General features: G+C 38.4%; 1 protein-coding gene across 1 annotated transcript; it reads left to right on the top strand.

Annotated features, from left to right (window-relative positions):
• Window positions 1–6,068: 6,068 nt before the first annotated feature.
• On the top strand, window positions 6,069–11,090 carry LOC308076963 (uncharacterized protein; the record flags this gene model as incomplete). Its single annotated transcript, XM_080417488.1, has 5 exons — window positions 6,069–6,220; window positions 8,581–8,689; window positions 9,166–9,285; window positions 10,115–10,193; window positions 10,999–11,090. The coding sequence occupies exons 1-5, from the start codon at window positions 6,123–6,125 to the stop codon at window positions 11,088–11,090; spliced, it is 498 nt and encodes a 165-aa protein (XP_080273614.1). The 5' UTR covers window positions 6,069–6,122.
• Window positions 11,091–13,687: the final 2,597 nt, after the last annotated feature.

The following is a 13,687-nucleotide window of genomic DNA, read 5'->3' as shown; positions in this document are numbered from 1 at the left end:
ATACTTTGGCAATTTGAAAATAGCAGATCTACAAGCTCACACGTGAGCTTCATGTAGATCTGAATCCTTCTAACACATAGGCGAGATGTCAGCTATATCATATGAAATCTAGCCTAACTGTAGCAGCCTACAATAAGAGACAATGACATTAAATTGCATGTTTTCACCTCGATTAATAAGGGATCACATGATGCCACGGTGCACTTTGATTCCACGTTTGTGCGTGCGCTCTCACTTAACTGATGGGGGAACAACTTTGTTGAGTTCCACCACTGCAGTAATCTGATCCCTGGTCTGTTCTATACACGAATCCACGGAGCGCTGCCCTGCGCGCAGCACTTGATTCGAGCAGCCCGAGCCCCCATTATTTCACACCTACAGCCAGTTTACAAAGAACAACGATGTGTTGTGTATTAGCTTGTCTGGCACCTAGTTGATCAAGTTGACAGAGCAACTGCACGTAGCCAGTAACAGAATGGTCATTGCGGTGAGAGGCAAGCATGCAGCCAAAGCCAATACACAACGACGATAGCGCAACACATGAACGGTGAGGTGCTAGATCAGCGCCGGTCGGGAAAAAAAGCGACAGAAAAGTGTTTTGTATTTTTTTAAGAAAAAATAAGTTGATATCTGAAAAGTGGGGGGACATTCGGGACCGTGTTGAAGCGCAAGGGGCGGGGAGAGAGTCAGCACACTGGAGTCAAGGCACAGACTACTGTGTTGTTGACAGACAACGGATGCACTATGGAGTTACATTTGTGTCTTTATTAACCAAACAAAAGAAAAACATTTGAGAGAGAAAAAATATAAACAGAGCAAATAATAGTTTTGAATGAAAACAAATTAAAACAGCAAGCAAAAAATAATAATTTGTAAGCAAAGGAAATTATATAAACAGAACAAAAAACTATTTTTAATTAAAACAAATTAAAAACGCAATCAAAAAAAAATATTTGCAAGCAAAAAAATATAAGATTTGAAAGAAAATAAAAAATAATTGAGAACAAAACTTTTAAAATTCAAGAGTAAAAAAATAAGGAAAAACGGTTTAAACTACATAAAACAAAATACTTAGTAAAATGTTTGGGTAATAAAATGTGTTGTGCTAAATAAAATGTTTTTAATGTTTTGTTTCCTCATTTGCGAATGAAAGTTGTTTTTTCTGATTGCAAAATGCCTTCTCTCTCAAAACCTATGTCTTTGGTCTCGATTTTTTTTTTCTCTCTCTTGGATTTGTTTGTGTGAGGGGTTAAAGTTCAGAAGGCGGGTCCTACGCTGATAGATGTAAGACACCTCTCCATTGGTCACTTGGAATCTGAGTGACAGCTCCCCCTTCCTTATGTAGCTTGTTGAATGCAGGGATGGAGGTGTGTTACGGCCAGCATGGTTTTTTGATTGATTGAATTATAAGCAGTTTGCAAAAAAAACAAAAAAACATGAAAGTATAATGCAAGTTCAGCTATGAGTATTTAAAACCCAAGAAAGATGACTTGTTTCCATTTCCATGACTTGTACTCAATTCATAGAGACATTTAATGACAGACAGATGTACACTACTATGCAAAACATCATAAAAACAAAAACAAAAAAAATATGTACAGTAAACAGTTTGCGTAAACAGATTGATGGAATACTTTATTAACAGTAGGATACAGAGGTACAATTGTACAATGATTGTTATAAGGATAACACAAAAAGGCTTGTTTCCATTGTGGTCCTCTGGGACTGAGGTCAGAGCTCCATTGCAGCTCTGGACGCTACACTATTCGTTACAATATTGAGCATTTTAGGCTATTAGCAATTCAGATGATTCCCTAATGTTAGGTTTCTGTTCTACTTACAGTTTGTGATCTGTATTTAAAATTGTTGTATTGTTGTTACTGTTATAGTAGGCCAGTGGTTCCCAAACTTGGGATCGGGACCCTCAGAGGGGGTCCCCAGATTAGCTTAATGGGCAACATTGCTTTCTCTCTCAACAGTAAACAAACCAACCTATACAGTATAAGTGTATACAGGGTAACACATTTCTAAAGTGACAATTTAATGACTTTTAAATACCTTTTTAAGGCATTGTGCGCTTGTAGTTCGGCTATTTTCACAATATTTATCTGTGGAACCGAGTCAAACTAAATCTAATGCCTACAATTTCAAGTGCTTGTCAGGGTGGGTGGTCCCCAGTTCAAGTATGATTATTTTGGGGGGTCCCCAGTTCAAATATGATTATTTTAGGGATTCACAGCCTGAAGCACACTATCAGACGAAATGTTTCCAAAGCAGTCTATCTGGAATGGGCCTGGCCAATAGGCCAGTCACTTCAGCCTTGCCTTAATTAGAATAACGAATATAACATAAAATTATGTAGCTTTATTTTATAATTTCAAAGGGTTCCCAATGTTTCAGGCTGTGAATCCCTAAAATAATCATATTTGAACTGGGGACCCCCCAAAATAATCATACTTGAACTGGGGACCACCCACCCTGACCCAGGCATTAGATTTAGTTTGACTCGGTTCCACAGATAAATATTGTGAAAATAGCCGAACTACAAGCGCACAATGCCTTAAAAAGGTCTTAAAAGTCATTAAATTGTCACTTTAGAAATGTGTTACCCTGTATACACTTATACTGTATAGGTTGGTTTGTTTACTGTTGAGAGAGAAAACAATGTTGCCCATTAAGCTAATCTGGGGACCCCCTCTGAGGGTCCCGATCCCAAGTTTGGGAACCACTGGCCTACTATAACAGTAACAACAATACAACAATTTTAAATACAGATCACAAACTGTAAGTAGAACAGAAACCTAACATTAGGGAATCATCTGAATTGCTAATAGCCTAAAATGCTCAATATTGTAACGAATAGTGTAGCATCCAGAGCTGCAATGGAGCTCTGACCTCAGTCCCAGAGGACCACAAAGGAAACAAGCCTTTTTGTGTTATCCTTATAACAATCATTGTACAATTGTACCTCTGTATCCTACTGTTAATAAAGTATTCCATCAATCTGTTTACTCAAACTGTTTACTGTACATATTTTTTTTGTTTTTATGATGTTTTGCATAGTAGTGTATATCTGTCTGTCATTAAATGTCTCTATGAATTGAGTACAAAGGACCCCAATGGAAACAAGTCATCTTTCTTGGGTTTTAAATACTCTTAGCTGACCTTGCATTATACTTTCATGTTTTTTTTGTTTTTTTTTGCAAACTGCTAATAATTCAATCAATCAAAAAACCATGCTGGCCGTAACACACCTCCATCCCTGCATTCAACAAGCTACATAAGGAAGGGGGAGCTGTCACTCAGACTCCAAGTGACCAATGGAGAGGTGTCTTACATCTATCAGCGTAGGACCCGCCTTCTGAACTTTAACCCCTCACACAAACAAATCCAAGAGAGAGAAAAAAAAAATCGAGACCAAAGACATAGGTTTTGAGAGAGAAGGCATTTTGCAATCAGAAAAAAACAACTTTCATTCGCAAATGAGGAAAAAAAACATTAAAAACATTTTATTTAGCACAACACATTTTATTACCCAAACATTTTGTTTTATGTAGTTTAAACCGTTTTTCCTTATTTTTTTACTCTTGAATTTTAAAAGTTTTGTTCTCAATTATTTTTTATTTTCTTTCAAATCTTATATTTCTTTGCTTGCAAATATATTTTTTTGATTGCGTTTTTAATTTGTTTTAATTAAAAATAGTTTTTTGTTCTGTTTATATAATTTCCTTTGCTTACAAATTATTATTTTTTGCTTGCTGTTTTAATTTGTTTTCATTCAAAACTATTCTTTGCTCTGTTTATATTTTTTCTCTCTCAAATGTTTTTCTTTTGTTTGGTTAATAAAGACACAAATGTAACTCCATAATGCACTCTTATGAGAAACAACAAAAATAAAACCTGGCAAAACAGTTGCGTGCATTAGCGCAAGATGATAAAGGAAACATTCAGTCTAAATGTCCAGTTTGCTAATTCACACAGCTGTGCCAGATAATCACCAAGAGAGTAAAGCATTTGCAGGTACTAGTATACTTGTTTAGACAAGATAATGTTTTGTTTAAGATATTTAAAATTTAAACAACTACACAGAGCGATCCAATCTATACCGCGCGGCTAGATCCAACCTGAAGTCTAGCTGAATTAAACTAGCTTTGTTTGCTTGACAGAGCCAACCAGCCAATCACAGCACAACCGCCCCTCCGGTCCATGGGATCTAGAGATAACCTCGCGTCACCCCAGTAGTACCTGTGGAAAGCTTGGTTTCTATTTACATCTCAGTGCTCGCCTACTGTATCCGGCATGGGGGTATCCGGTCATTTGCACTCACACATACACGCGTGCACCATTTCCGTATCCGTATCCAGTATTATTATGTTGCACATTCACATTTGCCTACGACTTGCATGTTAACATCTCCAGAATTAGGCCTAAAAAGGAATCACATTCATCTTTCAGGCCTCCATTATTATAAACAGATTAGACCTCTGTATTGCAACTTTTTATAATCAAGTTTGAATAGGCCTACTACAATGAACAATGTCAGTAATATTAAGTGGTGAGGTGCACTTTCATGTCACCAATACATGTATTAGCCTTTTTTTTGTGTGTGCACTGTATGAGACTATAACTTTAACCTATAGCCCCATCATGTGGTGAAAAGGATGACTTAAATGACTACCAAATTGTAACACCATCTGGCAGCTGCCAGATGCTGGCAAGTTTCAGAAAGCTTTGATGGTTAAAATAAAAGAAGATGAAAAAATAACTCAAGTTGTAGTGTTTACAAATAATTTTAAATGTGTTTAAACCTACTTGAAGTATCAGACTGGTCTGGGGCTGGGAAAATGTCAGATTATGTTATAAAAGATTGATGTTGACTTTGGTATGCTGTAATTTTATTATTGATCTGAGACGAAAAATTGCTTCCCTAATACTGTATGTACAAAAACAAAGAAGTGCACTGAAATTAAAATAAAAAAATAATGACTGTTAGACATTTTAAATGGGAAAACATTTCAATTTTTTTTTAAATAGTTTTACCTGGCTAAGAGGGAGACATGGAATCCTCCCAAGATACACATAATGTAAATTATTAAATTAAGGACACTAAACAAAAAAAATATTCTCATGAAAATAAAACAGTAGGAGCTAATGCACACAGATGCACCCCAAGACATGCTGGAAATACATTTTCTTAGCCACTAAATTCCCTGGATTCCTATACACTGTTAATTTCACTACCATTACAATTTAGGCATTTAGCAGATGAAAAAAAAGAAGAAAAAAAAAGAAAAGAAAAATACGAATAAAAAGAAAAAAGACAGGAAATAGAATGCAAAGAAAACAATAAAGTGCTACAAAGTAACCTGGGAGCCATTGGGGATGTTGGCCAGGAAGGTACAGCCATTATTAATAAGCTATTACTAAGCCGCTATTAACAAACACAAAGTATTTGAAAATAGCAGATCTATAATAGCAAGCTCACAACGCCTCACGCTGCGAGGGGTTGTGAGCCTGTAGATCGGCTATTTTTGGCAAAGAGGCAATTTTGGTGTGTGGGGGAAAAAAGCAGACCAAGTACACGTTTTCTAAGCATTGAGGGTTTAAGTGGTTAACTGTCTGTCTAACTGTCTATACACATTAACATGAATACAACACAACACTACACAATGATAGTGCTGTCAAACAAGTCTATGAAGCTACCTATTAAATCTATAACGTTTAATCTGCAACACAATTTTATACAATATGTAGTAGTGGGGGTCCCTGCTTCATCGTTCTCTCAACTACAGGGTGACCCCTGGCTTAGGCTATAGTTTTTTAAGAACTCGATCCATGTCAAAAGAGGACAGCTTGGCAAATAGCCTCTACTTCTACTTTGTCTGTCTGAAGCAGCTAACTTTGCATAGTAAATTTAATTTAGGCAATTTCCTTTTTGGAAAAGCACATGATCATCCTGTGATTTTCCCCTTCTTTTTTTTTACTCCTGGGCGCTTTCTTTCTCTCTCTCTCTCTCTCTCTCTCTCTCTCTCTCTCAACGGACCTGGATTGGGATACTTTCTTTTTGTGTCGTATTTGATCAGACCAGAATCTATCTAAGTCAAAATATAACTCAGAGAACTATGAATCTCCCAGGCTTGTTTTTCACCGTCGCTCTGGTCTTTAGCACGTCTGACCTGGGCTCTACAGGACCTTTCCATGCCCAGTGTAAAGTAGAATGGTATGTTGCTCTCCCAAACGCCACAGCACTGTCTGTTTACTGCATGTGTGTTCTTCATATTTGAAATTCTAGCTGTACCATTTTATGTTCAAATCTGCGCTTTTAAACATTTGTTTTTATTTAAAATTGATAAAAGTTGTATGTTATACACTTGAGTACATATATTGAAGCATGCAGTTATTAAATGTGCTAGGGTTAAAAGATAATGTTCAGTGTTGTTGTTGTACTTTAGTGCAGGTAGATATTTTATCATTAATGCATCAATATCTGTACAGTAGATTCAGCTGAAGAGACCAGGGGTCCAGTTACTTTTGCTCTGTTCATTTTCCATTAAGGTTGGATAGATGTACAACAACATGATGTCTCATGTGTTTGAAAACCTATCCTTCAAATCTGTAAAGAAAGTACCTGTATATGGTGCAGTGAGAAGTAGAATTGTGGGTTACATATATTTTATTATATGACAATACAAAAGGCCTAAAATTGAAATACTGAAGTTAAGTACAATGAATTACCAACAACCTGAGTACTCACACCACAGTAAAAAAAAGACTTACTGTAACTTAATTTGAATAGTGCTTTCCTTCCTTCTCTGTTCACAAAGCTAATGTTTGCTTAGGGCTATTTCCCTATCAATGTTATGTTTCAGAAGTCATGTTTTCAGAATACATTATAAGCCACTATAAAACAGATTACATGATACTTGTTTGTTCATGTTTAGCCTACGTGCGATTTTATTAATAACCCTATTCACATCTGATATGGTTGGAAAACAAGCTGTTGTAGCCTAATCCTCATGATCTTCTAATTAGCTACTGTGATTGATAGTTTTTCCATCCCGAGGACACAGACAAAAGGCACTCCAGTTCTTGTGCTCATGCGGAAAATGACAATCAAAGTCAAGCTCAGCATATTGTTTTTTTGTTATGTATTTATGTGATAGGCTATGTACAGGATGTTTCATAATTTGTGTTTTATGGTTTTATGTGTTTGCCCTGTGTTTTCAATGTCACAGTAACGCACTTTAAGAGTCATGGTTCAAAAGGTGCAATATAGCCTATTTATAAGTGGTGTAAACTGTAAAGTACATTTATTCAAGTACTGTACTTAAGTACAATTTTGAGGTATTCTTACTTTACTAGAGTATTTCAATTTTCCATACTTTTACTTCTACCCCACTACATCTCAGAGGAAAATATTGTACTTTTACTAATGAAAACTTTAGTTACTAGTTACTTTGTAGATTATTACAAAACAAACCACTTCAGCCCTATATATATTTCGTCCATTTGAAAATAGCAAATGTACAAGCTCACAATGCTTCGCATCAAGACTTTTTTTTAAATATTTTGAACTTGTGAAATGGGACATTATTTTACTTGTGGTACTTCAAGTATATTTTGATGCCGATGATTTTGAAAATGTTGAATACGGGACTTCTACTGTAACAGAATATCTACGTCGCAGTATTGATACTTTTACTTAAGTAAAACATATGAGTACTTCCATCACTGCTTATAACAGAGGATGAAATGGTGTATATGTGGGTGGACTACCGTATACACTTAATAATAAGTACAATCAATATGCTATTGGCACACATGCAAAAATATAACACAAAAAGGAATATCACATTATTGGGGTACACACTTGCACACTCCCATCCAAACAAATGTATCTTTATACTGCTGCTATACTACAGTATATCTATTGTGTATAACTCGTTTGTGATTTTGTTGACCTCTAATGGCATTAACCAAACAACGTTAAACACCACCATTTGTTCGTTTGTCCGGCTTCACCACTCTCACCAAAATGGAATGAATGATGACGTGATGTATACCTTCATAAAACAAGTAGAGTGACAAACCATGTTGTCTAAAAATCTAGCAGTGGATCAGTTCACATGGCAAAAAGAATACTGCATCATTTTTTCCTTTGACATAACAGTGACAGTAAAAGAGAATCTGCACTGAACACGGCTGAGTTATAAGGCTTCCCTGTCAGCAAATGAGCCCCTCTGGCTTTAAAACAAAATGAGACCAAGGACTTTGTGAGTCTGGCTGGCATGGAATTAGGTGTGTGTGACAAAACCCTTGTGTGTACAAGACACCAAGTCTTGTACACACAATGCACCAAGTCATTCAAAATTTAAGACACCAAGTCATTCAAAAATAACACTCACAAAACTCATCCAGTAGATGGCACACTTTCATCTGGAATGATCACGAGTCACAGGGAATTGGAAAACAGTTGTGTTAGATTTTAAGATGCTCAAACTTTCTCCTCTAGGAAGCAAAACAGTCAAAGTGAAATGGATAAACGTTTTATCTCGTTAATGTGGGACCTTTTGCCTCCAGGTACTTTGGGGTTCCCTGTCGAGTGGTTTATGGGAACCTCGTCACACAGATTAAGAAGTGGAGAACCATAGCCAGCTGTGCCATGGGAGGACAGAGGTGCCTTTACAAGGTATGAAATGAAAGTACATGTGTAGAATAGAGTGTATGTGAACTGTACATGTTTTTGTACTCACAAGTCTCACAAAATTCCATTTATGTTTGCGGTGCAAATGTGCGCGTATTTGTTCATGTGTGTATCTGCGTGTAATAATTCATAAATACATGTGACCGGCGTGCAGGCTCAATGTGTCTCGTTTAATAAATACCACCTTAACCTATAGTATGGAAACCAGACGATCTGCTATAGTGAAGAAAAAATAAAAAGCCCTCGGCAGATTTGGTCTGGCCCCGCGTGTGGGGCACCAATCAGGACTCAGTATGCAAATGTAGGGCGGGTTTATCACCAAAGGCTTTTTTTTAATTCGCCCCTTGGAAATGCAGGTTCCACACAGAGATTCCAGGCTAATATCTACGCAGTGATATTAGTCTGGCCATGCCAGGCTAACCTTGACCTTGACCTTGTCTTCCTGTGTTTGCTTTCTACAGCTGCAGGCGGCCTCTGTTCACTTCATAGCAGCCAAACACACCACTCCCTTTAAGAGGTTTGTGGACGACATCACCTTCCGGCTGAACTCTTATAGGTTCTTCACCCACTGTCATGTTTCGGTATGTCTGTGGCCTCCTAACCTCCAGTGTCACATTACAAAACAAAAGAGAGAACCTGTCAGCATCAGTGTTGCCAGATCTTACAAGAGAAATAAGCAACCAGGTCTATGAAAAGAAGCCCAAAAGAAGCGACTAGGCCACATTAACCTATCTGCATCGGATATTTGAAAACAGCCAATCAAGATCACAACGCGTCGCGATAGCTTGTAGATCTGATATTTTCATTTTTATTTTTTTTAAACACAAATCTGGTCCCTGGCACAAAATATTTTCAGAAGGAGGGTCCGTGGACAAATAGCCTACATATTAATATGGGGGTCCTTGATTTGAAAATGTTTGAGAACCACTGGTTTAAACAACATTAGGAAAAAAGCCCAAATAAGCAAAAAGAGAAAAAAAAACAATATTTACAAGCAACTTTACAGAAAAACAAGCCCAAAGTCGCTTGTAATAAGCAGACATGGCAACACTGGTCAGCATCTGACTTTTGGTATTAGGGCAGAATATTAGATCATGTGAGAGATTGCATGTCTCTCTCTCTCTCTCTCTCTCTCTCTCTCTCTCTCTCTCTCTCTCTCTCTCTCTCTCTCTCTCTCTCTCTCTCTCTCTCTCTCTCTCTCTCTCTCTCTACACCCTCACATAGACACACACTATCTCTTTCTCTCCCCGCTGCCTTCTCTCACTCTCAAATTCACCATCGTTCTGCCTATAGCTACAGTATAAGCTACATTAGCTCCTCTGTCAATCTATCAGTCTCTCTCCCTGTCAAACTCTGTATGTACTGTCTTGTTTGGCATGCTGACAGACATAACAAACTCTTTCTCTGCAGGCCATGTCAGTTTCTGAGTCCTGGTATGCCATTAGAGACCACGGTACCAACTACTGCAATCTCTACAACCTCATGGAGGGTAAGATCAAACACTGCTGGAAGAGACCGTTTAACTAACAGGTCCTTATTTGTGCCTCACTCTCCCACAGGTTACTTTCCTTTTACAAAAATCGAAATTCAATGGCCTACTGATATTTAAAGGCAGTGGTAGTGATATTTTTTGGTAAAAAAAGAAAAGGAAAAAAACCATACAAAGTTAAAGCACTATATTCTGATAGTAATCATTGCTATGGAGTGTTTGTTCAGTAACAGGGGTCTCCACGAGACTCCTCAAAATGTATTTACTGTTTATTAAAGGACTGGAGACAGTCCTTTAATAAACAGAAAATAAAATTTCAGGTGGGTTGCCAATTTCATTTGTCTGCTTATTTCTTTGTGTCATCACTTCCAATTTCACTTGTTTATCCTGGATGTGCTCTCTCTCCTGATTGGATAAAATGTATATACCAACCCGAAAATGCATTTTCTGCGTATATTTCAGAATATTTCAGACATAATGTGTCTATTTGTGTCTGTTTGTTTGGTATTGAGATACACATATCAAGATCAATGGTTTAAAAGTGCCCTCTCTACTGTCTGTAAATTGTGCTGCACAAATTAATTTATGTCAGAAGTGGTTGTCTGCAGACAGCAGAGATTGTGCATTGTTCATGATTCAGGGCAGAAGAGGTCGTTTGTATTCAGGTGAGGTATCACATTCAAATGGAATGGCTTGGCAATTGAAATTATGCATCGGCTGCGATAAAACTTAAAAAGTCGACTTCTGCCCTTCTAAAAGTGATGCTTTGGCTGTTGACGTTAGCTCCTCCCTCTCCCGTCTACAGGAAGTGGACTGACTGAGGTGAGGGGTTACACAGAGATCACCAGTGACTTCCTGTGTACTCAGCGCTCATCTGCTAACTGCACAGTCTACTGACCGGATGCTAGATTATGGATTCCACCAACGTTATAAGAAGACCCACCCATAGACCCGCCCTACATATGTGTCTGATTGGCTCCCTGGCAGGCATAGTTTTACTGAGGTTAAGGTTAGGGTTAAGGTTCGGTTTAGGCATAGTTTGGGTTAGGTTTAGGCATAGTTTTACTGAGGTTAAGGATAGGGTTAAGGTTCGGTTTAGGCATAGTTTAGGTTAGGTTTAGGCATAGTTTTACTGAGGTTAAGGTTAGGTTCAGGCATAGTTTTACTGAGGTTAAGGTTAGGTTTAGGCATAGTTTTACTGAGGTTAAGGTTAGGGTTAAGGTTATGTTTAGGCATAGTTTTACTGAGGTTAAGGTTAGGGTTAAGGTTATGTTTAGGCATAGTTTTACTGAGGTTAAGGTTAGGGTTAGACATAGTTTTACTGAGGTCAAGGTTAGGGTCATAAGGTTAGGGTTGGGCATAGTTTTGACTAAGGTTAAGGTTAGGGTTAGGCATAGTTTTTACTAAGGTTAAGGTTAGAATTAAGGTTGGGTTTAGGCATAGTTGCTAAAACGCTAAGAAGGAAGAACTGTCAATCACAGTGACTATACTGGCCAATCACAGCAGGTCTTCCTAGAACTGCTGTGATTGCTGACTGACACAATGAAGTTTTACAGTACTTGAATGGGATCTTTTCACAAACAGACAGACAGACAGACAGACAGACAGACAGACAGACAGACAGACAGACAGACAGACAGACAGACAGACAGACAGACAGACAGACAGACAGACAGACAGAAAGAAAGAAAGAAGAAAGAAAAATAATGTTTTATGAATTTCAAAGACTTCATTTCTACAACATGTCTTTTTTTTAAATAAACAAACTTCTTTATAATTATTCTATTCAATCTTGCCCTTTATTGTTCCACAAAGTATGTATTATATACAATCTATTATCTATGGCACTATGACTTCCCCATCATCTGAATTGGCAGCGTTCACATGGTTTTCTATTGTGACTGTGCTCAGAAACAATTGAATAAAGGCTGAGACATAACTCTGTGGCGGAAGCCTCCAGGTGAAGCTTTGATGATATCTTATGTCTGTCTTGTTGTCCTGGGCCCTGTGCAGAAAATAAATAAAAAATAAATAAAAGGGGGAAAAAAGAAAGAAGGAAAGAAATGCACAACAACAAAAAACCCACTTGGTGTAAATATAGTCCTCGGTGCAGCTCGAAGGTGAGTCAGAGCCTGACGAGAGGCATCTTTCTTTCTGACACCTAAACCAGTTTTCGTTCCTAAAAGCGACGGTGTGGCGGGCGGGGGGAGGGGAGTGGCGAGGATCGCAAAGGGACGGGGGAAAAAATACACCCTGAGCTGTGCGGATTGCACGGCCAGCTTTTATTAAGGAGCAATATGCCTCAACTGGGCTTTACCATCCATCACCAGGAAGCGCTTTTACCCTCACACGGCAGCGGCCTGGACTTTGGAGATGTCTCGTCTCTCTTGGCTGAAGGAATGACTGGCGGGTGACCTGTCCTCTCCTGGATGCTCCACCTTGTTGTCATCCAGATTGTCGAGGTGTCACACAAAAGTGACCGTTTTCTGTTTTGTTATATATTCTGAAGAGGTCGGGCAATATGTACAATATGTACGTCCTTATAAATGCACTTACAAATAAGTGCATATATTATATATCAAACCATATACAAAATTATTTGTAAAATAAAAATGATATCAAACGTTTTCTGACCAAGAAAGGGATGTTTATGACCCTTCCTTCTTTCCATGGCCTTGAACTCGAGCCGGAAGTCTGATGAAATGCATTGAGAGCCAGGTTTACAAGCACATGAAGCGAAAACTATATTTCTTAATGATTGTGATTGTTATTTTTGTCAGATAATCAGTGCAGGAACATAAAAGAAGACACAGAAGCAAAAGCAAATTCAACAAATCTCTGCTTGTGGTGATGCAGACTGTATAGGGATAAAAAAAATACAGAGGCACTCTTCAGGCAAGGCAACAGAGATGACCAACGCGTTTCAACTTCTTGGTCCAGACCCTGTTGAAGAGCAAAGAGTCTAAACGCGCTGGTCATCTCTGTTGCCTTGCTCAAGAATAAATCAATGCATTTTTCACCTGAGGGCGGAGTGCATCAGTATCTTTCTCCCTACAGTCTGCATCACCACAAGCAGAACTTTGTTGTTGTTGTTTTTTTGCTTCTATGTTCACCTACCCTTTTCACCTGTTTGAAGCCACCCACTGTGACTGAACCCAGGCAGCAGCGCTTCCTCCTTCTGTTACTGTATAAAAGAAGACAATGTCATGTCAGATGTCACACATTTTCTGGTCTCTTGTTTTTAGCGGCGCCAGCAGTTCTACATTTGACCATGTGTGTTTGTCTGTCAGTCCGTCCGTCCGTCCGTCCATCCTTCCGTCTGAGCATGGCATAAACAGCTGCCGCTGATTGCAACACAAAGATGTAAACACAAACAGGAGACAGTGCAACACATGCGCCATTTAAAGACATGCACACACACACACACAGGCTGGCTCAGCACACACACACACACACACACGCACGCACGCACGCACGCACGCACGCACACACAC

The sequence above is a fragment of the Gymnoscopelus braueri genome (genome assembly GCF_963280865.1).
Source record: "Gymnoscopelus braueri genome assembly, chromosome: 21".
In the NCBI taxonomy this organism is placed as follows: Eukaryota; Metazoa; Chordata; class Actinopteri; order Myctophiformes; family Myctophidae; genus Gymnoscopelus; species Gymnoscopelus braueri.
This window is presented reverse-complemented; position numbering and strand designations above follow the sequence as displayed.